This window comes from Sitodiplosis mosellana, unplaced genomic scaffold (genome assembly GCF_009176505.1).
Source record: "Sitodiplosis mosellana isolate CC-2019 unplaced genomic scaffold, AAFC_SMos_1.0 Smas_scaffold_6170, whole genome shotgun sequence".
NCBI classification, from domain to species: Eukaryota; Metazoa; Arthropoda; class Insecta; order Diptera; family Cecidomyiidae; genus Sitodiplosis; species Sitodiplosis mosellana.
Window position 1 is genome coordinate 3,423,872 of NW_022601411.1, and position 27,473 is coordinate 3,451,344.

At 34.2% G+C, this 27,473-nt stretch overlaps 1 protein-coding gene across 5 annotated transcripts; it reads left to right on the plus strand.

Annotated features, from left to right (window-relative positions):
- The first annotated feature begins 3,813 nt into the window (after nt 1-3,813).
- On the plus strand, nt 3,814-25,200 carry LOC129575989 (uncharacterized). 5 transcript variants are annotated; one of them, XM_055460292.1, is made up of 6 exons: nt 3,814-4,495; nt 6,497-6,914; nt 19,556-20,573; nt 22,190-22,328; nt 23,681-23,800; nt 24,531-25,200. In XM_055460292.1, the coding sequence occupies exons 3-6, from the start codon at nt 20,391-20,393 to the stop codon at nt 24,674-24,676; spliced, it is 588 nt and encodes a 195-aa protein (XP_055316267.1). In that variant the 5' UTR covers nt 3,814-4,495; nt 6,497-6,914; nt 19,556-20,390; the 3' UTR covers nt 24,677-25,200. The 5 variants fall into 5 exon arrangements, with proteins under 5 accessions (XP_055316267.1, XP_055316265.1, XP_055316269.1 ...); XM_055460290.1 differs by having other exon boundaries at nt 3,814-4,459; XM_055460294.1 differs by having other exon boundaries at nt 3,814-4,238.
- The last annotated feature ends 2,273 nt before the right edge of the window (nt 25,201-27,473 follow it).

Sequence of the window (27,473 nt, forward strand, 5' to 3'; positions counted from 1 at the left end):
AAATTGCGAGGTAAATTTTCAGTCAATTTTGAGCTTTCAAAAAAAAAAACGAGATTGACGATGAACTCTAACCTACTACAGAATTAGTTTTGAACCAAAAAAGCCGTTATGTTATAAGGGACTCAAAATGTAAACGAAATGGGCCGAAAACGTTGAATTCAATGTAAATCTTTACAAATCGAAGAAAAGAATCGAATTATTTCGCAAGGAAGGACAACCCTGGCTTGATACTATTAACATATTATGTCTAGTCAACAAACAATATTCGTGCATATTCATCCGTGATGCAAATTCAATTCACAAGCAACAAGGTAATTTGCAGAAATAAAGTAAATAACCGCACATAAATGATAATAGCGAAATATATGAAATCACAAAAGTTATGAGGGAAATAGTTGTAAGCCCCAAATTCTCAACACTAAATTGTATATATAAGCTACCGATCATTAGACAAACACATGCTGTATATGTGATGAAATATTTGTGGGCCGCTCTAAATCGAATCTCATTCATTGTCTTGTTCTCTTGATGCAGTGCATTCCTTCACTCCCCATTCGATTTGTGTGATATGGTACCACATTCCTATCTCGTTTGTCGACAACAACAACAAAAAATGTGCACGTAAACCTATTTTTATCCCGTGTATGCAGTCTTTAGCATACAATTTTCTAAAAGCTAGACACGCTTTCTAAGCTCAATCCATTCAGATTTAATTCATAACGTATGGGTAATCAAAACACGACGAATAAAAACGAGAAAATGTCATATCAAAAGAGAGGGAGGAAAAATACGAAAATTTGCTGTGAAAATTAATCCAATCAGCAGGTAGATATTTTTCCATTGAATTTCTGCTTGATCCAGCGTTTTATGATTTGCTAACCATCTAACGATCGATAGATGGAAATATTCATATTTATATAAAAATTATCATGTATTCAAGTTTTTGCTACAAAGCATCGAATCGCATAAGAAGCGTTCTATGTCATTCGTAAGATGAAAGAGAATGAACTACTTTTATGAAATAAGAAACAAAAACAACATCAAGACTTCAATTTCGGTTCAATTTATTCTTCATGATGTTTTCCATTGCAATGTGCATTGTGTGAATGAAATTTCTTATAAAATATGCGACAAAATGTCATGGTTGGCGAAAAATGTGGAAAAATAGATCGATTATACATGTCGTTGATTTCTTTTTAATTTTCTTCCATCATTCCTTGAACGTTTGCTCCTACTTTTGTTTTTTCACTTTTTCTCTTCTTTTCCACTGACAAGAAGAAATGATAAATGCTCTGGATGATATATACACGAGCTATTTTCAAATTGTAATGGATTTTATCACTTTCAACTTGAACGAAACAAATTAGCTCTTAAGCCCGATTGGTGGTGAAAGAACCTCTTAGAAGTTGGTATATTTTCTGTATGTTGGCGATACAAATATTATACTACATTATCCAATGTTACCTTGAATGAATATTCTAAAAAAACAATAATAAAGCCGATTAATAAAAATCTCATTCACTAGAACACGATTGTGAAAAAGTCTGGGAAAAAGTTATTAGCTTCAAGTTAAAAAAAAAGGTTTGTTTTTTTTTTTAACAGAACCCAAATTGGATATCTCAGAAGTGTCTAACATCATTGTGTGCATGAGTTGTGTGTAGCAACCAACGTATTAAACACAACGTAAGTGTGTTTTTAATACACTAACATAAACGCAGCAGCCTCTGTGTTGCCGTATGCAACATTAGGTAAATAATTATCTAATCTGTGGAAATATGACTGACAAGTGTTATATTGTATTTCCGTAAGATTTGTACGTTATGAATGGCGCTGTGATGTAACGAAGATTTAGGAACCTCGTTTACACTAAAATTTTCATACATATTTTTCAAACAATATATTGAAATACTTATTCACAGCGGTTCATTTGTCGTGCCGTATTTTCAAGCAATTTCCCAATTTTCCGATATTCGTACTGATATATCATCGCGATCACTCCACCATACCGCTCACTCATATCCGAGGGGCAGAGCAGTACTAGAGTATTTCTTCTAGTCCAAAGTAATTCCGAAGTAATTCACAGTAATTCCTCCTGATTTGTTCTGACGTTTCTGAGGAATTCTCTTGCTCATATCAGTTACAATGCTCTGAAGAAGATATGTGTCTCATTTGTTCATATTGTGTCGAGTCACTAGAGTCGATTTTTTTTTCGAACTTTGAGAACAAAAATATATTATTACTTTTTTAAAGTTTAGCCAACAAACTTGTTTACACTTTAATTGAATAGGACTTGAAGATCAAAAATACTATCATTCATCACATTGGCAAATAAAATTGCCACCATCAATTAATTGATGTGTAAATTGTTGATACAAATACAACAAGCTTTGAAGAATATTCAAATTAATCCTAAGTGTGTGTGTGTGTGTGTATGTGTTTATATGCTTCTTTCAATTTGATTACTAGAGTGTATTTATTCAACGTAAAATGCGGTTCAATTGAATAATAAATCTCTAATAAAGTGATCCATCATTGGTTTGCTATGTGAATGTGTGCATATGAAATAAATAAAAGCGCATCATTCATCATCATCTCTTGAAAATCTGAAACAATTGTGTAAAAATTCGAAGCTGAGCATCTCTTTTGTAATGAAAAACAACTTATAGTGTGTACCATTCAATGACTGAAAAAGCGCACGTGGTTTCGGGAGTGTGCACAGAATTGTGATTCAAACGTTTGTTTGCTGTATGTGAATCATTGAAGACGCGGAATTTCGTTCAAGCTATTAATAATAACAGAACCTGAAAACCACATCATGCGGCGCCCATTTGAATTTTCTCTTTCTCTCTCACTCTCGACTCGATTGTGTTGTTTTCCATCGAAATGATCGTTTCACCACATCTTATATGTTCTACATCGTACAATGATGATTATCTATTTTTGGCATCGATTTGAATTCTGTCTTTCGTTCGCTAGATTTCTCTCTCCGTAATTTTCTTTCCCATTTTGCTCTATCGTTTTGTGGTTTTTGACATCGAATTTGAATCTCCGTTCCGTTTCGTTTCGTTTTGTTCTCAACTCATTATGTGCATATTTAAGGTTGTCTATCATCTATTATTTGCTGATGAAGTCGACACATCACACGGAGGATTAAGAGGAAGGAGAATGAGAAGAACACACACGCATGGAAAGAAACATAAAGTCACAAATTGATAAGTATAAATATTAATATTAATGTCTTTTAATATGCGGGTGCTTCTGTGCACAGTTAGACGGTGGAGGGAAAGGAGGACAGGGACCAAAATTAGGCAAACGCATCGGTTTTCGATGTGGATCGGATAAGAACAATGATTCAGACTAGGAATCTTTTTTTAGAAAATTTACGGAAAAACTCAACATGAAAGAATAAAATATATACATCGAAGTAATTTGGTGTGTGGGGAATGACTCACACACGAATATGGAAACGAGCGCAAATGAACATGTGTTTGAACGGGCATATATGAACGATTTTTCCGAATGCTGTGTGTTACTCGCATCTTGTTGAACTCCGATACAAACGTTCCGAAGTAAATTACAGCCAAACTATGCTACGCTTTTATATACGTGTGTATCGTCGCATGTTCGTGAGAACCAATACAAGCAAATAAAAAACCACATCGTTATATTATGCAGATCGGACGGCGTGCGACATGGAATGCGCGTAAACTCAAAACAAACACAATTTTCTATAATAAAAAAAATAAGAAGAAGAAGGAAAAATATCCGAAGGAAACAGCAGCAACCATCCAAATATGCATAGCAAAGAGTCTGAACGAAACGAGACGAGACGGTTGGAGCAACATGTAAAATACATCGCATGCATTCATTCACCCACATTGGGGCTCCGTTACGATATCGGATTGACGCGCTATCTCGCTCGGCTTGTGAGCGCGCTACAATCCCATTACCCGAGTCACCGAACGAATGGCGAACGGAATGGAACGAAACGGAACAGAGCAAAGCAACAGCGACAAGACGCGCACGAACCGATAACAGCAACACCACCAGCAACAAGAATAACAACAACAACACCAAATAATGATTGCCGACACATAGAGTCATAGTGTGTCGGGAAAAACGCGGTCAGAAAACTCGTTCAGTATACAATGAGTTTTTGATTCGTGCATACACATTTGCTCGTGCTGACAGCAAGTGGAACTAGAGAGTAGAAATTCCCGTTATTTTTGTGTATTGAAGTATAACATAGTAGCTCTGTATTCCCCACATATGTGTCGCTTTTCTGTTTAATTAGTGAACATTTCGTGTTCCAACAAAATTCATTCCGCTTAGATTGGCCACATTCATTTGATGAAGAAATGAGGAATCGAAATATTTAGTGAATAAGAAACAAAAAAAAACTGAGAAGCATTTGTGGCGAAACAAAGGAATACGGACCGAAATGAATAGTAGAGACGAGGTACATGCGAAAGAGAAAGAAAGAACAAGAGCCTGGGTGAGTGGGAGCGAGTGAATGAAGGAACGTGAGGGGAATATAGTAGATCGACCGATTCCGGTCGTGTTTATCGTAATTCGTAACGAATTCAGTTCTATATTTGGACAAGAAAAACTATGAAAAACGATTTAAATAGATGAAATTAATACGAGATAATCAAGTCAAAAAAACGGAAAATCATAAGTGACATGATTAAATCATGTGATGTGAAAGCATTCGTTTATTGTTTTGTTTTGTTTGACGCACTCGAGTCGATTATATCTAATAACACTATTGTTGTCCGGATAACAATATCGATGCATTATTTGAAAACGATACCAAAAAAAAAACATATTTATTCCATTTTAATTGCATTTATAATTTTCGGTAATATATTAAAAATAATCTCGTCTTGGTTTCGATGTATGCCACGGATCTTCCATCATCATTCATTGCCTTATAATGTGTGTCCAACTGACCAAAGTACATATAGACTCTCTCGTGTATATGTATATAATGATTGTATAATGAATAGCGAAGAACGCGAATGAAGATCAGGTTTATATTAGCACACTTTAGTGTGTTCATTTATTTGTAGGCATATGCGACTTTAAAATTTACATTGAGTTGAGAAATGAAAAGGGTAATATAAAAATGCTATTATAGACGGAATGTTCAATTGGTCATGTGTGTAACCTTTTTTTGTCTCGGTGGATCGATTCGAGTAACATCACACTTTTTAACTTTTCTACGATTCGGTTTTTTTTTTTCTTTTGTTGTTGCCGTTTTTTTCACATACACTGTCATACATCTTATTTCAAGCTTTATTTCATTTTTTTTTTAAACAGCGATTAGTATAGAGGTCCTTTTTTCACTTGTAAGCTCCATATATCTTCAACATGAGGCACACGCCTTGTATTAGTGTACATTATATAAACCCACAATATAAATGGCAGAAATATTTCGGGCAAACTAAATAATACAATCGTTATTGCATTTTGTTTTGGTTGCAGAGCTGATGCTCTACGTTTCGATTCTATGTATGATTCCGTTTTCTATTTCCAACCTCGCAACACAGTGGGGCATAATACGAATGTTATGATCAGGGAAATATTTTTTTTTTTTTTTCAATATGTACCAAACGCACAAGGGGGTATAGTATCAAAACCGATTTAAGTGATATGATGAGAATGAAAAAAAAAAACAACGTTCAAATATAAGATAGAATGTGTTTGTTTCGCTCAACAATGCTAATAATAAAAAACCAGAGCGATCATCTGAGAATATTTACGTTGTTCAAAACAACACAAAATACACAATTTTCCAAATGGCGAAAAGAACCAAGTGTTGATCGTCGTGATAAAGAGCAAGCACGAGCACGTACAAGCTCATAAAATGCTTTAGCATACAAGTGTTATTTTTATGATATTTTCGGTAGACTGAAAGGGAAAAGTTTATGTTTTCAATACACACTTTTATCTGCTCCTTGTTCTTTTTCTATTTGATTTTATTTCAAACACAAAACACCATTCTACATTTCGGTCATCAGATTTGTCGTTTCGAAGATATTCGTTATTGTTGTCTTTTTTTAGAACAAAACAAAAAAAAAATTGATGAATAAAAAAGCTCAGCGAGAGTAGAGTTAATATGATGTTGTAGAATGTGCGTGTGTGTACTGAATTTCAAGTGATATGTGTCTGAAATAACTTGAGTCCCCGAATACACCGTCAAATGAACCAAATTGTGCAGAAAAAAACACCGAATATAATTCATCTTGGAAAAGAAAAAAAAGAATGAATAGCAAAAAAAAAAAACATATAAAAATAAAATAAAATAAAACTTGTGAATGCTATAAAATGTGTTGAAATAAAATCAAAGAAAAATCTTCAGAGTAGTGGCACTGGGGCTCTCGTCACATTCCGATGTGAGGAAATTCCTACTGATTCATTGTAACAAAATAGCCCGCCGTCGCCGTCACTCTAAAGGTTGGTTCTCTTCCTTGTGTTTTATGTTCCAATGAAGGTATTTCGTAGAAAAAGTCAATAGACCCAATCGAAAGCAGTGACAAACAGGAGAGCGAATAAGAAAAAAAAGCAGAAAAAGAAAGGAAAAAGCACAGAGAGAAAGAGAGAGAGAGAGAGAGAGAGAGAGAGAGAGAGAAGAAAAGAAGGAAGAAACAAAAAATCAATCAACAATAGAAAGCGAGTTACAGTTTTATGTATGTATGGGCAAAAGAAACTGTGTGCATTGCACAGTGAACGTTTATTTTTGGAGGAAAAAAAACTGTTCGAGCAAAATCCATGTGTCGTTTCCTTTCGTCTTACGGTGTGGTTTCATGCATTCACTGAACTGAGAGAACTTTTATCTCGATACAAAGCTTATGAACAACATCTAGCCAACAAAAACTACAATAACAACAGCAACAACATACACAGATTTAGTAAGTATTTTTTTTCTCCATTTCTTCTGTATTTAGTTGTCCTTTTTCCTTGTTTCTCTCAATGACACTATGAAAACAAATAACAATTCTCGAATATTTTGTCGCTAGTTGCCATTTTATGGCTGATATACTATAATACTTTATTATTATTATTGTGCAGGGATATATTGATTCCAATTCGAAATAGATTTAATGTAAACTTTATTGAGGAGCAACAACAAAGTTTAACAGAGAATACTTCAGTTTAAAAGGTGTGCCTTTTTAATATGACATCCAACATATTGCAAAGTTGATTGCAATTTTATTTTGTTCAACATATTTGTGTGCAAAAGTTCATCGATGAAAGTTCAAAGTTCATAGCATAAAATCATTGTTTTGACATGCGCACAATACCTTTCATGCGTTAACACTTTATTCTACCAATTTGTAATAAACGCGCCCGAAGATATTTTGAATGGAAAATAAAGTAGTTTTGGCAGCCAACTCTGTCATTTGTATGCCGTTTTTCGTCTATTGCTTCGAATCGTTGCTAGTAGCCCATTCTGTATATGATTTTCTGGTTGGATGAAGAGACACACACACACACACACACACACAGTGAATTTACTCAAAGGATTTGGCATCCTTTACTGCTGTGTTTGTATTTTCTGGGAAAAAATGAAAATGCTGGAACATAATTGCTCATAATAATTGACCTACCTACACACTTAATATCATATCAAGTTATTTGAAACGACAAAAGCCAAACATTACCACACGAGTGATCAAGTGTTTATATATACATGCATTAGGGTGGACCAAATAAATATGTACATCTGTTGGCACTCTCTCTGGCAATTTGTTGACAACTAATAGTGTTCTCCAATAGTGTGTTCCATTGTTCAATACTTTTCGACATTCAAAATTAAAAGATCGACCCACCCCAACTTGCATACCTAGTATATTCACATAAGTCTTATGAGCAGGTGCTTCTGACCTAAATCTAATGACTTTAGGTTATAATTGCACTAAAATATAGAACAATTCAGATTGCATCCGGCATAAAATACCGGCATTCAGCACGGTAAAAGCTAAATTAAATATGCAAAAAGTTATTATCCAACGAAAAAGTATCGTTCATCGTGTTATGCCAAATGAACAGTATAAATCACTTTTCAAATTTTGTCTTTATTCTAGCAATTCCCATGCGAATAAGTGCTGTTCCCAAATTTACACAGAAAATAAAAACATGGAATGCTAGGAATAGGAGCACCATATATTGCTTCATACGTAATTGACACGTCAGTGTCGTACGTCGAATTAGCGCAACATAATATTGACACGATTCAGACACGCTCCAAGAACATATAATCAACAATTACAATAATAACATATTTTCAACTACAATATATAGGGCAACAGCATTTTTTCTTGCACACATCCAATGAAGCAAAATAATGAAAATCTTTTATTCTTGTGTATTCAACTGACTAAAAGAAACATAATCACGCGAGCGGAAATTCTGTGGCAGACGTATGAATGTCTGTTCAATAAAAAAAAAATATATACACATTTCTGTTGAATTCCAAGAACTGTTCGGTTCTAATACGTATGATATTTTTCGCTTGAAAATGGTTGATGTGTTGTACATGTTCAAATTTTTCATTTCGATATTATATATTGAAACCAATTGCAAGAACTTTCATTCAAATTTTGTAGGAAAATGCCCCATAAACGTAAAAACAAAGGATTCACGAAAGCTGTACCGAAAATTCAACGTGCATAACAATGATGTTACGTGAAAATTCAACGTGCATTTACATAAGTGGCAGAATTTGTCAACCTAAACGTTTCTAAAAACACCAATTATAAAAAATGTATAAATGATTGAATGTGTTTTCAATAAATTTCGATTTATTTATTTTTTTATCATTCAATATCAAGTTTAAATCGATGAGATAATGCTTGCGTTTTTGACGTCTGAATAGATAGATTTTTACACATTTCACTGCATTCAGGGATGGGAAGAAACTGACAAAAGATATTGATCCATATTGTTTGTCTGAATAAGTGGATTTTCTCATTCCCGTGATTCATTTGCATTTGGTTCGATTTTACAGCACACAGGTGAAGAATTGATGGAATCTCAGGCTAGGGGCTTCTAACTCCAAACGAATGTTTCATATAAATACGTATAACCACGTATAATTGCCGTATATTTTGTGTATATTTCACATATAACCCGCGTATAAGCCGTATATTGAAACCATTTCGCATATAAATTTGTATTGGCGAATAGAGATAAAAGCCCCTAGATCTCAGGTCGAGCAACTGATTCTAAAAATGAACAATTGCTTGAAATGATATCGAAATGGTCAAGGAAACTATTTTTCATTCGAACCCAAGAGATAGAGTGAAGAACAGAGGATGAAAAAGACAGCGAGAGTGATAGTGATAGTGAGAGAGAGAGAATGCGAGGGAGATAAATGTATAAAAATGTCATCAAGTGTAATACTAAACACTACCTGCCACATAAATACAGTGGGTAGTAAACATCATAATAGTAGCCAATGATGGCAAACGGCCAAAGCTTTAATCGTAATGATTCCATGGTTTGGTGTGTAGAAGTTGTTTTGTTGTCACAAAGCCATATGCTACAGATGATTAGTTTTCTTTGGATCTGACACGAATGACTGACCTCTGCCAATGAGGTAAAGAGCGAATGTTTGTTGTAATGGCTTTTGTAGGAAATCAAACTGTTGCATCCAAATAGACCTATAATACATGTGTGTATGAGTGTGAGTGTTTGTGTGTTCCAGTGATCATCTCCTCCCTTGAGCTCCGGCTTTAGAATGTATTCGGTGTATGCGCCCTCTGTTTTTTTTTTCGTTTTTGCATTCCTCTTGTCGTTTCATCACCCTGTGTTGTACAACTGTGCCAACTAACTAGTCACTATAATGCACAATGAGCTGAATCAATATTTAAAAATGTAAATCTTTCAGCAAACAGAAACAAATCAACTGAATCGGTTCCGCGACAAAAGAAGAAAAAAAGACCGCAGAGCTTCACTTCGCTCCGCTCTGCGTTCTTGAGTTTTTAGTTATTTAATTTATTTTGTTGTTTCACAACAAACTATTTTTTGGCGCACTACATGAAATGTATTTCATCAAAGTAACTTTGAAGTAATATATTTATTTCCAAAATGAATCACAAGATCTTGGTTTTATTTCTTTTTTCAAATATACTGCCTTTGGTTTAAATTAAATAAATAATATGAGGATAGAATCGAAAGTCACTTTAATTCTGTTCAAGACCCAGAAAATACTGTACGAAAAATTAATGTAATTTTTAAAAAACATTTGATAATAAAAATTCGATTGGCGCTTTGAGATGTTGTGCACTTATTTGTCATTGGTGCACCTGTTTTAAATTAAATAAAAAATATGAGCATAAAATTCAAATTCACCATAATTTGTTTCAAAACTCAAAAAGTATCTAGAAACAAAAGCAGATTAGTAGCTCTACATTTCATGTAGTGCTAAAAAAGCACACACACACAAAGGAAAATTACGAAAAGCACAAATGTTAATCATAATAATATAGAATGGTACTTTAAATGACAGTGAAAAAGTTAATATGCAAACAAATCGAGCAAAAGAATGAAAAATCTATATAAAAATACCTATAATTGTATGAATAGTCTGGCTTAATATTTTGCACCTAAATATACATGAACAAATGAATAGCAGTAGTAGAAAAAACAACAAAAAACGACTCGCTACAAGTGAAAACGAAACAAAAAGCAATCTTGTTTGATTGAAACGACAAAACAATGAAAAATAAAAGAAAGTAGATTGTCGAATGAAAAGAAAAACTGGAAATGGTCGGAAAAGAGTAGCGGAAAGGAGTAGAAAGAGCTACAAATACAATACACATGTACTACCTTGGACCCAAGAGTAAAACAGAACTGAACAATGTCTCCAACAAAACGGTATATATCTCTCTATCATTCTTTTTCTCGCTTTCTTTGTATATATCCATCCTACCTTAGCCATTTCATACACAGGTTGGATTTGATTCTTCGATATTGGTAATGAAAATCTACATTTGAAACGCTCTATCATTTTATTGGCGTTGACGAAGCCGATGTTCTCACTTATTGTCATTCCATTCGTTTAAATGTTCATTTTATGTTCTGTACCTACACATAAGACCTATAGACAGTAAAAATCCATACTATACAAGAAAGCTTTTTCGTCTTGATGCTTACATCGTCCTACTAATGCAGAGTATTGTGCTATTCTGTTCTCTTCTTTTACTTTTTCTTCTTTTTTCGATGTCACAAAACTGTTCGATTTTAATAGCGGCAAAAAAACTCGTCATCAGCAACTGTTTCATTGGCAGATAGTTCTTGTAATGAGTTGATGTCCTCCCTTAGTATAAAACGTTATTAAAATGTCATAAATATTTGTCGTTATCAATGTAATTTTGATTTTTAAAACTCACCAAGAATCTCATCTACACTTATCCCATCTTATGAAATGACGACAGATGAATTTGCGTATTTTTTATGAAGAAAATTAAGGAATTGTCCCATTCAAAAAGAAGGAAAAAAAAAGCATTTTTCATTGCTTACCTCTACGGAAATTTGTTCATTCCATTTTTTAATACAACTATCATTTAGCGTTTGGAAATTTTTGAGTGCCCAAATAGTTAATGCAAAATTACCACAAAACCAGCACCATTTGATGATGGTCTCAGTGATGCTACCAAAATATCCATACATTTTGATGCACGGAACGGCTGAACACTGTGCGAACAGATGAAAGCGTTTTTAATTGAGTTATCGATGCCGTGATGTGAATTATAATCTGCTTTGGACGTACTATATCACATATATATGTGATATCTTAACTTATAAAGTGAACAGAGAAAAATCGGTCTGTTAATTTCATTAGTTAAAATTGATAAAATTCCGTTATTAAAATTGTTGGGTCATTTTCATTTTCGATTTCATATTTTATTTAACAATAAACTTCAACCTATCCTTGAGCGAGATTGAAAGTGTACACTGCACTTACCGTATGTGATTGTTCCAAAATGCACCATTTCAATAAATGCCAATATATTTTAATAATTTGATTTATCCCCATTTCAAAACCCATACATGTATATATTCAGATTAGTTCGTTTTTATAATTCATGCTGGTTCATGCCTTTTACTCCTACCCTTTAGCTCATGCTCATTGAATTCGGCCAATAATAAATTCATTAAAATTCCATTATTCCACACTCCATGCGTTTTTCGATCACATGCAGTAGAGTATTATGCTTTTCACAGCCTTTCTGATCATGAAAATAGTAAACAATACAGCGCCGCCTGGGGACTAAGTGCAATGTGTCATATTTTCAACGTTCGAACTAACACAGACGCATACTTGTTACAGCAAACTATGTGCATGATTCTCTATTTCTCCAACCAGTCACCAGGTGCCGCTTTATTTTTCTTGTTCGACGTTTCCTATCTGTTTGTACGGACGATCAGAGAGGCTGGCTTTTCAAAAGTGAACGAAATGCTCGATGCTCAATCGAACTGCAGCATATGTGACCATCAAACAAAAAAGCCCATCATATGTGACCATCAAACATCAAAAGCCAGCGCATTGAAAGCGAATCCATCGAAGAAACCAGCCAAACGGGCAAAGAAGCAAATTTCATCTTCGGATGAAAATGAAGATTTCTGTATCATCTGTATGCAAATGTTGCCAAGAAAGTTGACAAAGTCAAATTCCATCGAATGCAGAGTATGCTACAGACCCGCGCACCTTGGTTGTGCCAAAACATACGCCAATAAGTTCACTTGTGAAAACTGTCCTGTAAATGATGATGACGATTCCGAAGAGGCCGATGAATCCGATGAATAATCTGCACAATTTTCATGTCAAAAGCTTATAAATGAATAAAAATTGAATAATCTTTCGAAATATGGTGTTATTATTTCATAATTTCGGTTATTTTTCAGATTTTGTGGGGTGGCCCATCTTGGACGACAAATTTTATTTTGTCCATTTTCAAGGTGTTTGGAAAATTTGCGATAATTTTTTTTTTTGCAATGCAAACGAAGGACTATCTTAGGCAAAAAGTTTTTATTTGAGGTCCTCTTTTCAACGGCATATATAAGTTACAAACAATATCCACATTTAAGACTTTTATAGCGGTCAATCTATGTGTGGCCCATCTTAGACGACTCTCCCTTACATGCTCCAATATAAACAATTTTCATGACATTTGAAAAAGTTATTCATTGTACATATATGCATGGCATATAAATAAGCACTGTGATCGATGCTATGTGTTGCTTAGTCATTTGCGTTGATAGCTAGCACAATTTAATTTTCTGGTGTGAAACACTAAAATTCATTTTGAATGAATGAATGTACAGTGTACACGGAGAGGGAGATAGCAAATTGAAATTAATTTTTCTTCTCTAATAACGCGCCAATTGCGGTATATTTTCAATGAATATGGAAATTCCGATGGAAAATGCGATAAAAGTTGATATGAAATGAGGAAAAAGCGATAACAAAATGATTACACCGTCGCCGCTGTGCCGCACGTTTACAGTAATCAGTGCCAGTAGAACACCATACTGTCAAAATCATAAAACGCATCCGATCAAAAACACTTTGTCGGCCTCTTTTTTCTATTGAACCGACGCGCTGTTTCTGAACGCACCAAAATTGAATGCAAGATTTTCTATGTATGTTTTCATCATGATGGAAATCTTTTGTTAAAAAAATATATAATGAATTATGAGCTACTGTCAGTAAGTGTAGGCAGTCTATGTTGTCTGAATCAAACCATAGTGCCTTTGACAGCATTCCACTGGATGGTTTCGGTTAGTTGTGTGCGATTTTTTTTTTTCAATGTAGACGCACGCCGTGTGAAATTTAATTAAAATCTTTTTTCCCTAGTTCGATGTGGAGAGTATCGTATCATACATGAGTGATGGTAATCGTATAATGATATTCAAAGCTTCGTTTTTTTCACTTTTTCATGTTACTCTATCTTTCTCTTCTTCTATCGCACGAACTTGGTACAGCTGTGTTTGCCATATGCAATGGGATTTGTCGGATTCTTTGGATCAAAATTTGAATTTGAACGCCGACAAAGGTTTAACAAATATGCTTTCGATTTCAGAATTATTACATCCCAGGAAGAAATTGACACCAATTTGACGCTGGTTTGCTGATCTCACACCACACTACACACAGTATGCTGCCGCTTTGCCGCTCACACACTTCAGCATACTGTGTCTAGTGTGGTGTGAGAGCAGGAAACCAGCGCCAAACTGGTGTCAATTTCTTTTTGGGATACATATACTGACACGTATATGAATATTGAATCGAAATATGGGTACATGTATAAATCCTTTTGAAATACGTTTCATGCTAATCTTAACATAAAATTCCAACTGCTTGAATAAGGCATCGTGCAACTGCTTGAATATTCCGTACGAGCTCCACTGTTTGAAATTTACGCCTGAATATAGACGGAATTCCGGCTAGTATACGCTTTCAGTCGATATTCATCCTAGAAGGTTGCATTCCAGCCGTTTTTTCGTCTAGATTTCAGACGAATATGCGCCTAAAAGTTGATTTTCAGTTGAAATTTCAGGCAAAATATAGACTGAGAGCATATACCAGCCGAAATTCCGTCTATAGTCGGGCATAAATTTGAAACTGTGTCGTTATATACTATATTTAGCATGTTACATGGTTTTGATACATATGATTTAATTAATTAAGGGTTTCTTATGCATTTTAAAGTGATTGAAATATTATTTGTAGAATATATTATTCTGTTGATGTGCTGAGTATTCCCAAGAGCATGAAGTTTCCGCGTGAACCTATATGGAAGCACCATAACGACGGAAGCTTGATTAACTCATACGGTGATATTCCATGACTACGAAATTGGTTAACGTTTCAATTCTATGGGCGCCGCCATATTGAAAATTTACGTGCGATATGGTGCACGCACTCAATAGTTCCACTTATCTTAATAAGGAATCTCTATAGGTGGCGCTGCCACATCGTCATTGACATCCACTCAAATACTGTCAAATATAATAACATTGTTTATATAGGCTTTTATCGCAGTACGGATTAACTAGATTTGCCGAGAATATTTTTATATTTGGTCATTCTTTAAACAGCATTTTACAATATTTCAATCGAAGACACACAATTGAATTACATTTTACTTTTAACCCTTAATAACCCTTAAATTGGTTTTCTTTATCTGCAACTCATTACACAGATTGAAAGACATGAATTATTATCGTATCATATTTCAATCAACCCTATTCGAATCAACATATCGAACCGACTGCTATGTCGAATACAAAGCGCAAACGTAGTGTGTTCAAGCCCGAAGACGATATGATTGAAAAAGATATTGGAACGTGTCCAATCGCGTTTGTCCCACGTTGTGTTTAAAAAATCAAAATAAGTTTCTATTGATACATGTAAATCGAAAACTCATTTGGAGTTGATTCGACTCAGTTGAAGTGAAACTAAATAGATAAAATGAATCTTAATAAGGATTCCAACGAAACCAAGTAACCGACAAGTTTTTTATTCTCCTATCTCATTTTCCGTGATATGAAAATCACATGCATTCATGGTTGAATTGAGTCTTAAGCTCACTGTTTCTGGAAACTCGTTTTTGATGACATATCAACAAAATTGAAATTATCAGCTTTTATTTTCTCATTCGCAATGTTGTGAAGCGCTGTCATAAACACAAGAGTTTTTAACTATTATTATTTAAAAAAAAAACGTTTCTTTTCAACTCATGGTTGGACAATTTTCGCATTACCACTCGAATTGGAGTGCTTGAAATTTTATTGTCGAGGAAGTCTTTGGAACGAGAATATAATATACATATGGAGAATACGTATTAACAAAGCTATGTCCGCCATGGAGTTGCATTTTTTTTTAATGAATTTATATATACAAATTTGTAACACGCTGTTTGGCACAAAGTTTGGAATAAAGGTATGCGTGAACATTTCCGTAGAATGAGCTCGCCTCGCCATTTCTATCTGTGTGTATGTTTTTATCACTGAATATCAGATAAGGCACATTTTTTAATGAGGGACGAATCGATAAAAGCATTCCAACAGAAACATAGACAGTCTCAGCACTTATGCAAATGCAAACGAACGAAAATATAATTGTTCAGTATTCAATTCGGTGACTGTGAAATTGAAATAAAGTCAAGAAGAATAAAAACATAAATAAACGACAGCAAAGGCATTACGATTCTATATAGTAAATATATCTAAATGATTTTGGAACGTGCAATTTAATGTTGAACCTAGATATGTACATAAGCAAATAAATAAAGCAGAAAAATAAACATAAATTTAACTACCACAATATTTGCTTGCAATTAAAGTGAACAATTACTGAGAGGCCGCTTGAATGAAATATTAACATTGTTCACAGTATGACGGATGCGCATTTACGGTGATAACGCTGAAGGGCTTTTTGGCAATGCTCTCTCTTTTTCTCCATCTGCCTCTGTTGCTCGTTCTTTTTTGAGTTTTGCTATTCGACGTAACAACGGATCATTTTTCATACACCGACATCGTTACTCGAATAGAATTTTTGTTGTTGTTATTGTCATCAAGCTACTATAGCCGATGGCACATTCAAAAGGCAATTTTCCGAGAAAAAAAACCCATAGCTTCACGTACCAAATAGTTGACATGAAATATTTAGTACGTGCATGGTTTTGCAATAGCCACATTTTTGTGTGCAAAATTTTGACACTTGTGCATTTTTTCTTGTCATTGTGAAATAAAGTTAAGCTGTTATAATTGTGCCAGGAAAAAAGAGAATTGTGTAACTGTCACAATGGCAATTCATAGTGGATAAATCTATATTCAACAGAAAAATACTCTCTTCTGCTGACGACTCTTAACTAATTAGACGGAATTTTGCAACATAAAATATCACCACAGTCACATGATGTTATGTATATAAATATTGCTCAAAAGGTAGTGTGTGGGAATGAGAAACACTGCGCAGTGCACATATAGCTAAAAGTAGCCGCATAGTCGGAGTGCCATGCGCACTCATCTTGTATTATACATACACATACATACATATATTCACAACCAATCAGTTGAAACGAAATCAATGCAAAAATGTCAAATTCATTGAACATGATGCGTTGGTTAATATCTGATATTGTTTTTATCTCTTCTACAAATTGAATAGAATCATATACGTTAAGCCTAGGGGTTTCACGCAACTTAAAATTCATCTAAAATTTCAATATTTCTCTCTTTTCTCTCGAATTCTCTGGGATTCACCAAAATCCGTATTATTTCGAAATATTCCAACATTCACCTTGAAAATTATGTTCTGGAAGTGGGTTGTGGTGGATCCTCAGGATCGTTCAAAACTGCTCCCGGTTCTGGAAGTGGATTTTGATGGATCTTCAGGATGGATCAGACTGGGTTTGACAATGCCCTGGTCCAACCTGAGGTTCCACTTCCAGAACCAGGAGCGGTTTTGAACAATCCTGAGGATCCACCAAAACCCACTTCCAAAATTTTTAGATTCAAAAAATTTTAAAAAATTCGAGTTTATGAATAAAAAGAAGCAATATCTATAGTTTACACATAAAATGGTTTTATTTCCAGCTATTTAGTAAAATCTTCGGCCTTCGAGTTTGCGTGAAACCCCTAGCGTCAAGCCCTCTGTTAAGTTAAACACTCGTATTGAACTAAGAAGTGAATCTAAGACAAAAACCTTAACAATTTCTACCTTAAAATCAATAAATGGCGTCAGAGTCTTGCTTATGCCTTATGTAAATAAAATGTGCTCATGTGTTTTGTAAGCGTTCCAGTCAGTGGATGTGCGGATTTTTTTTTTCTCCAAAATTCATTTCAATATCAAAATGAGTTTTGGAGACAGTGATAAACAATACAGTGTGCTGAACACACGTACACTCAGACGATCTGTGGCGTTTTTCTCCCGCACTTGTGTAGTAGACTCTTTTCTACACAAAAATAGGGTTTTTGTGTAGCAAATTTATTAAAATTTCAGAATATTTCTTAGAAATATAATAATATTCGTTTTAATTGTGAATCAAACTATGCAAACTAACATAATTTTGGCATATACATGGAATTTTGTGTCTCATTCCATTTTTTTTGTGTCTCTTTTCGCTCGTTTACTCTCTCTATCATCATCATCACGGGAAACTTCATGCAGTTGGATCAAAACGTTTGACTTTTGCAAAAAACCGCCAGTTCAATGTCAAAATGTTGTCGAATGAAAGATTTTCTATAATTTTCAGTGGCAAAACGGTGACCAATATATAGTTGTTAGCTATGGCCAGAAACTCAGAAACTGTTTTTCGAAACTTCGGTAAAATAAGCAAAAAGTTTATAGAATTAAATAACGCCCGAAACGTTTCGAGAGGATTTCAGATTTTCGTTTCTCACTTTTGTCAGATCCAAAGAAACAACATCCACAAAAACAATGGCAACCACGGAAACAAAGAAAACAGAGTAATTCCCCGGAAAGAATGTGGATGTTGATTCAAATCCCACTTTATCGATAAATTGTGAACAAAAAGTGTATTTTGTTCGTTATGATATAACTTTTCGTATTCTTCGTACGTGTGAGTTACTTTTCCTATGCTGCTAAATCATATGTAAACTGTAATTTGATTGTTTAATTTCATAATCAAACTAAATAAACATCGAATAATGAATATTCTGACTGATAGCAGCAAGAAAGTTGTTTGAATATATATAAATATGTATATTGTTTGCGGTGTCCAAATAATGCGATCCTTATTCAGTTTGTTTGATTTAAGAAATCGATTGATTTTTTTTATGATGACCATAAATTAACAAATACACTATTTAGATTTCAAACACAATAGAATGTTATATGCATCGAGACTTGAATGACCGCGGCAATCTGTAGGCTTTCATGCGAAGCTGAGCGAAAAAGAAAAATACGATTCGCAATAAATAAATAACGGTGTGTGTGATATTAACCAGATAGCTTAAAAGTTGAACATGAAATATTTTACATTCGCACAAGATAATTCGAATTTGAAATGGATTTATTTCTTGTTATTTTTTCTTTCATTAACATCATTTGGAACAAAACAACAACAAAATCAGCCAATGAACTGGTTTTTTCAAAGCTTTTCTCAAAGAACCCTGAATTCCAACGAAATTGAGATATGCTCTAAAGAAATCTCACTTTTATTGCTTTAAAATTAGATTCATCTAAATTTTTCATTAATCAGTTACACATATACAGAACCCCGTATGAATGAAGTAAACATATATATGAAACATTAGCGTCAGGGTATAGTGAGATTTTAATCATATCAAATGAATTCATCGCCAATGCGTATTCGAGAAGAGAAATAAAACTCTGTAAAGTCAAATGACATTTTAATGGATGGCACGAATATATATAATTATTTTTTTGACTTGCTCTATATAAAATTTTGGCTCTGAATTTGAAGAAAAAAAAAATTGAAAATAAATATTTTCTTTTATCCTAAACAATCAAATCATGATTAATCATTGAATTTAATTTCTATTTTAATTTCAGGTGAAGCGGTTTCACATCGCGTAATAGACGGCTCAAAAAATTGAATATATTAATAGATCGTTGTTACACAAAAGTGCAAAAAGTAGAATATAACACGTGAATCGATTTGAACAAGTGAACAACGTTTGAGAGATAAAAGGGAATATAAGAATCAGATGAATCAATGAATAAATTTTATAACAAATAGTTTTTTTTATGCTCAATTGAAAGAAATTGTTCACACAAATGTAAAACGCACCAATTCTATCCATCCAGTTCAAAGATCAAACTACAAACATTAAATTTATATCAAAAGAGTTAAAATCAAAAAAAAAAAGAAAAAAAAGAACTTGACAAATTGCTGCTGGCTACGTGTCACAAAGAGAATTTGCTATGGTACACGAAAAAAACGTGTGAGCTAATAAAAGTGATAATTTCTTATGATAATGTCAGTAAAATAAAATACACGCAGAGATAGAATAAAATGTCGAAAACTAACAAATTAATTTGATGAAAAATAAAGTGGTTATTCGAAATCCGTGTACTTGCAGAGCATCATCTATTCAGTGATATATACTTAGTTTGAATTCTTTTCTCATTTTTTTTTTAATCTTACTTTACAAACATCTTTTTGAACACATAGTCTCCCTGTGACTTCTTCACAAAAGCAATTACTTACACGGCTAATAACATTATTGAAACAACTGAGATCACGTTTATAGATACACTTAATTTAAAAGTTTTCATTAAGTGTAACTCATTTTTGTGTCGAAGAGCAGGAGCAAAAAGATAGTACAGAGAGAGAGAGGGAGTGTGCAATAAAAAGTGTGTTCGTTGATTTCAATAAGCTGTAATAATGGCTTATGAATCAACACCGCCACGTGTTAAAACACGTAGTGCATCCATAAGTGCACCAACAAGCGGTTCACTAGAAACGATATTAAATCCACCGTCAAGCAATGGAACTCCAGAAATAGGATACCAAAGGCGAAGACCTGCCACACGTACGCAAAGCGCTCGCATCACTGGTGCTCGTTCGGCAAGTGAATTCCTTTCTTTTCTTTTCTTTTGTTATTCTTGAACAACCGATTATTAGTACGTAATTCGTAAAGTACGCATAATTCGCTAGTGGCGAATATATGAGAGACATCACCATATAAACTCATATAATGGGTTTGCTTTGGAAAAACGTAATTTAAACTAGGACCAAACCACGATATCACAAACAAAGCTCATTTTTATATTACACCTTTGTTTGTTTGTTCGGTTTTTTTTCTTCGGGACTTTTACCCCATGCTGAAAGATTCATTATATTTATTGAAGGGAATTAATGAACTGAGAGTTGGAGAATTAGTTTGATGAAAATGACTGGTCCATGACTGAACAAGAAGAACTTTGATTTGATTTTATTAATTTTCCGCTTATGGCTTCTATTTGAACCAACTGGAGTGACATTTTTTTACAATGTTCATGTGTGAGACATATTTTTGTGCATAAATATTTACACAGTTAAGCCCTCATCAGAAAATATTTTTTTCATGATTTCCAGAAATATTCCTTGTAGTCTTCGATTCCGAAACTTTTTTACATATTGTATTAGTTTGACCCGTAAATGCAAACGGATGACATTCGATTAAAAAACATAAATTGTAAAGATGTAATTGAGCTTTGCACCAAAATGGTAGAATATTTCAAATTTCATTGCAAATTTCCAGCCATTCCAAGTCTTTCAACTTTATATTTATCGGTTACCAATAAGAGTCAAACAAAAGTAGATGTGGATGTGGTAGTGCTACAACTATGAGCTTTCGACCGGTGTTCTGAAGTTTGATTTTAGATGAGTTAAAAATTTCTCCCCTGTGGAATCATTTGAAGCAAAGAGGGAAAAGTTTTTTTATTTTCATTTTATCATAAAATTTGTTGACTCTGTTCAATGTAACCTTTGTAGATCAAGTGAGAAAAAAAAAAGGTTGAAAATACTTTGCTCAGAGAGACGCCATTGATGGTAGCACTGCGAAATTTCACTTGATTTTACCGATATCTTCTACGGCCTTCGCCATATTTTCGAAGATATCAATATTGATTGCTTAGCTGTCAGCCATCACATACAAGATACATGTTCAAAATGTAATTTTGCCAGTTTTTATCATTCGCGGCTATGGAATCCATACTGACGATATTTTTCGATCTGCCTCTAGTGGTCATGCACACAACACACGTTGAGCGGTCAATATATACACACACACTACAGACACGCTATCATAGGATTTATACGGTTTGCGCGAAAGGCTACTTGATTTTCGGCCATGCATACGCTTATGTGATTGAAATCTTCAACTATCACCACAAGCGTCGTGTCAGTAGAGCTCGTCTTATGTTTACATTGGAAATACGTGTTATTGTTGTTGTAGCTTCATCGCCATGTTATCATTGAAGTCCATTGCATGCTTCATCATTGTACCAATGGATTAAATATTTTATATAATTTACATAAGTGTTTATGCTGGAATTTGCAGTTTTACGCCTTGAATAAATTGATCGTTATATGGTCGGTCCACCACAAGAATGAATAAAACTTTGCTGCTATTTTTTCATTTGTTTGTTTGCCAAAAACTTTGTGTAATTTGTATTTATGCGTGTATTATGTGTACACAGGTACGAAGAAAAGTTCATACACAACAACATAATCTGCATGAATCGAGGTCACACTGTGCAAGTGAGCCTCGTTTAAATGAAACAGAGACACCACCACAACGACGTCGAGCTTCCCAAAAAAGGCCAACTCATACACAAAGTAAGTATCCAACTTTTCATATCTCAACGTCGAAAACAATGCTAGGTGAATTTGGATGTACGCTCACTACAAAGTTGCACCTGAAACTAATAATTTATATAACAAGGTGCGTTCCAAAGTAAACAGAACTTTTCGAAGAGGGCATTTTCTGGTAACGCCACCTATCGAAAATGACTGGCGTTGGAAAGGTACATCCTTCACTGACATCCCATCTAAATTTTATGACATTTGGATCACTGAAAGCGGAGTTATAGCCCCTAAAGTTACCCTATGTTTGTGCCATCGGTCGACACAGGACTTTTGAATAAAATAATGTAATACCGACGCAGTTTTACTGTTTAATTTACTTGGGAGGACAGATTACAGTCACAAAGTTCCAGAATAAAAGAAAAACGCAAAGGAACAATTGAATTTTCACTCAAAATTGGTCAAAATTGCCGAATGGTGAGGTGTCCAAGATCATGAAATTGAATCAGCTCTCGAAAATCTGGGGAAAACGTGAAAATTATCGCAAATATTCTTCTGATTTGCTATTACCAGTACTTGTAGAAACATTTCCAAGACTTTCGACAAAAATGTTGACAACATTCTGTTAACAGTATGGTTTGTTTCTTTGATTTTTTTGTAAAACCCGTGATTTTCGAACTTTCTCTCTTGCTGTCAATATTGAAAATTATTTTGGCATTTCAAAATGGCTTGAGTGTGTCATAGGCGTTCTTTAGACACCAACAATTAACGCTGAAAAGGATTTGCATACTTAAGAGTACGTCTGTTCATGTTCTATGACTGTTAAAACACAACTTTTTTTCAACACATTCAATTTTTTAATTTCTGTTCTATGTCGAAATTTCTTTCTAACACGGAAAATTCAAGTAACGAAGAGATTGAGAAAAATAAGAAAAGAGCATATGAAGATATTCCATATTATTTATTTATCTTGTTTCCGACGTTTCACTCTTCACACAAATGGATTTAAATTAATTCAACGGTTAAACTTTATTATGTTATATCTAGACCGAGTTCTGCTCAAACATGTGTTTTAAGATTGCTGAGCATCTCAGCATTTCGTAAGGCACGGATATATCCGATCATATCGACGACGCATACTGTATAATACAGTGGCGTGTGTTGCTACGTGCAGCCGCAACGACTCGACCGAAGTGTGTTCAGTTGATGTGGCTGCACGCAGCAACAACATACACATTCCGGTCGAGTCGTTGCGGCTGCGCCACTGTATGCGTCGTCGATATGCTCAGATATATCCGTGCCTTACGAAATGCTGAGATGCTCAGCAATCTTAAAACACATGTTTGGTTCTGCTACAGTTTCACCACATTTTATTTCTTTCACAGGCCAAAGGAAATCAAATGCTTATTTAGATGTGCCATCTGCTAATTTCAATCATTTACAAATTAGTGACAATGATGATGAAGATGTTGACAGATTACGAACTTTTAGCGCATCAAAAGGAGGTAAGTTTTTCCGGTAATATTTCTGTTCTCTCCATGTTTGAAAGTATCTTTCATTGGTATTGGTTTCAATTAACCACTTGAGACGATTCAGTCCAAACCCTAAAAAAATATTCTACACCGAACACCCTTCTTTTCGCATGTTTCATTTGGGTCTTAAAATTGATGAGATACAAAGTGTCCGATGGCACATTCTCTCAATTAATTGATGGAAATTGCAAAACATCAAATTTGAACATGCCAAAATCATGTGTAATCAAACACACTCCAGAAACGGAACGATCGAATTACAATGAGTGCTATGCTGAGGAAACCATATGAAACTATTCAGCAGCCATGACACTTTGTAGAACACAAATGTTCTTACAATAGGTTTTTTAATGTTTTACTTAAATCTATCAATCTGAAGTTGCTAATACTGATACTGGACTCTGGAACGCCTGAGATCACTGCAACTGCTGTAACTGTAACTGTTGTTGTTGTTGTTACTGCATCCATCCATCCATCCATTGCTGTAGCTAGCCAGAGTCATCATCGTCACTTTGTTGGTAGCTCTATGTTCACTAGTTGTTCTGTTATTTCGTTGATCAGCTTCCATAAAACTATGCAATAAAACAATGAAAAAAAAAACTAGACAGATTAGAAAACAAAATCAACCAAAACATAACACCGCCAACCTAAGCCAAAAGAAAATTTTAATTTAATTGATTTATACTTACACAATGTATTGCAGCAGCGTCAACATCATCACGATTGATTGATCAAAGGACACAGCGAGTATTCCATACTGCATTTTTTATTCTGCAGCTGGGTAGTACTCTTGATCACTTGGTTGCAACCAGAAGTTTACCATTCGAGACATTTTACTGTGGAAGGTAATACTTCTTTACTTGGTCGCAACCCTAGGGGAATTTAACTCTTACGAGTTCAGCATGTTTTCTGCCAGTTTGCTTGATTCGCGGAAGTTCGACGCGTTTGTTGTACGTACTGACGCGCACGGTCACAAGTTTACACAAGTTTGTTTATGGTTTTGCGCGTTTTTCAAGTTGTTATTTGACAACTAAAACGCGTTTCAAACTAAAAATCGGTTGTTTACGTGTATAAAGATTTTTCACATCCTTTCCAAAAGTTCAAAGATTTATATAATTATAAAATGGACAAAGGAAATATTTTTAAAGAGCTGGAGAAAGTGTTGAAGAAAAAGTTAATCCAGATATAATAAATGGAACGACTGATGTGTGCGCGTCGTCCAGCTACAAGTTTGCACACGAACTCGCGCGCGTTCGCGCATGTTGTTTTAATACGGAACTTGTCAACTGAGTGGAATCATGCAAGTTCTCTGGTGAATGTAACAATTTCGTGCGCGTTTATATCATTTTTTTACAAGTTTTCACGTAGTTAAATCCCCCTAGTCGCAACCAGACACTGTATGACTTTGGAATGGAACAACATCCGCTTACATACCCGTTGATCAGATATGCGAACTGAACGATTAAGCAAGAGATAATGGAAATTAGATGAAGAGAGAGAGAGAGAGAGAGATACAGTCCAAAATCCATCCACAGCGATTAAGGCAATAATATATGAATAAAATATGATTTTAAAGTTTACAGATTGGAAACACAAATCTCTAACTCTGCCCAAGTCATTTACTTATCTCACACTGCATTAATTAATGCATCACATTATGTCGTCAGAGTATAAAAATATGCATTGGCGACAACCGTCTCTCAAAAGAGATAATACACTGTGATAGATAATACTACACATTATTCGCTGCTATCAATCGTTTGAAATTTGAAACATAGGAAGTGCATTGAAATCCGATTTAGTGGGAGAATTGAATGCCACAACATTTGAATGGTTCACCAATTTAATGAATTTGGACTTGAGTGACACAAATCTTTCTTTCGACGATTTGCGACTGTTTGAAGCCTTGAAAAAATTGGAAGAACTCGATATTTCTCGTAACACCTTAGAAAGTGCAAAGATTAAGATTTCGGTCTGGCACTTTGAGTTCCCCATTTTATAATATGTTTGCGGTAAATTTTCTATGTTGTATGCATAAAATATTGAGATTCTAAGTTTTTGAACATCAGTGTTGCGTGGAGAAGGTTGTAAATTAATTTCCCTTCTCTTTGCGAAAACGAAAAGCGTCAGAAATTCGAAATTCGATCAAATGTGAAGCAAATTAGTTTTCGGTCTTAAATCAAACTTTGAAAGTTATTGCTGATATTGATATTAACATACACATTCTTGATTGATTTCGTTAGTTTTACGTGGTCTTGCATTTGAAGGCTTGTATATCTACTGTTGATATAGAATTTTTTTTTCTACGTATATTGAAACGATAACGACTTTGTCGTCATTTCTATGCAAAACACTCTGTTTTTACTGTGTACTTCAGATGGAATCACCAAAGATAAGAATTTGTTGGCCTGATGTGACTTATAAGTCACATAGGATTTCAATCGTTTAAGCTTCAAGAAAAAGCTACGACTTGATTTAACTACTGATTTAATTAAGGGGCGATTCACTACTGAATTGATTGAAAGTACTGAAAACCACTGAATTTTTTTTTTTCTTGATACTGAAAAGTACTGAAAACCGGTTTTCAGTACTTCAGTGTCAGTTTATGCATTGAATACGTCAAACTATGACACTTGACTTATATCATTAACGCCATACAGTTTAAAAATTGATATTGAGGTAGAATTTTGGAAAAAATTGAAAAAGATTTGTCTACAAAAGTGCCAAACTATAAAAATACGACATTCAGTAGTTTGGAAATAAAAATACGCCGAAAAACATTTGTGTAAAAAATCCATTCTTGTTTTGTTTGATTTTAGTCTTCGTGGTTTCAGAGATGCACTGTCATTTCATAGAGTTGATGATACACACATCAATGTCATAGAAATTTTCATTCGACGAAAATTGCCAGACATATATTTTCGACATAAATCACTCTTTTCTGATGTCAGCCTCTTTATTGTGTCTTTAGACTTTTCTAATTCAAATATAAATTGATTTTTTTTTGATAAAATACGTTCAATTTCCATTTCGAATGCTAGAAAACAAACATTAAACACAAGTGTCAAGAAATTTTGATAATACTGAACTGCAATAAAAGTCATATATATTTACTAGGTACTGAAAAAACTGAACCGCTACTGAAAATCGATCTCAGGTACTGAAAAGTACTGAAAACCGGCTTTCAGTAGTAATTCACCCCTTGGATTTAATTATATGACTCGCTTTGATTATTACCTTACATCCTCGGTTTTTTACCATACAAAATTGCATTCAATGAGAAACAGAGAGAAAAAAAATGGTACGAAAATCAAAGCCGTTTGACGAGCATATTTTATAGTCACAGCAATGAATGTATAACACGTTCACAAGCTCGTTACATCACATAAAATACACCACACGAATGGCAAATCCCAATTTCTATTCCTTAGCGCGCGCGTTACGTAATATCTGTGATTGATTTTCCCATCAAAAGCAAATATCTGTTTAATTCAATACACAAATATTTCGATATCATACACAATTTCGCTACGTAAATCGATTAGTGTAAAAAGGAAATACGAGCGAAAAAAAAAAAAACGCAACAAAACCGAGTCAACAACAAAACCAATATTTGTTTTGCCCGTCTTCAAGGAGATGAATGAGG

Bases quoted from the DNA above. Each gene is read 5' to 3' on its own strand.
- LOC129575989 (XM_055460292.1), top strand. From the start codon at position 20,391: ATGGCTTATGAATCAACACCGCCACGTGTTAAAACACGTAGTGCATCC. The intron at 20,574-22,189 runs GCAAGTGAATTC...ATGTGTACACAG, and splicing joins GCATCACTGGTGCTCGTTCG to GTACGAAGAAAAGTTCATAC. The intron at 22,329-23,680 runs GTAAGTATCCAA...TTTCTTTCACAG, and splicing joins AAGGCCAACTCATACACAAA to GCCAAAGGAAATCAAATGCT.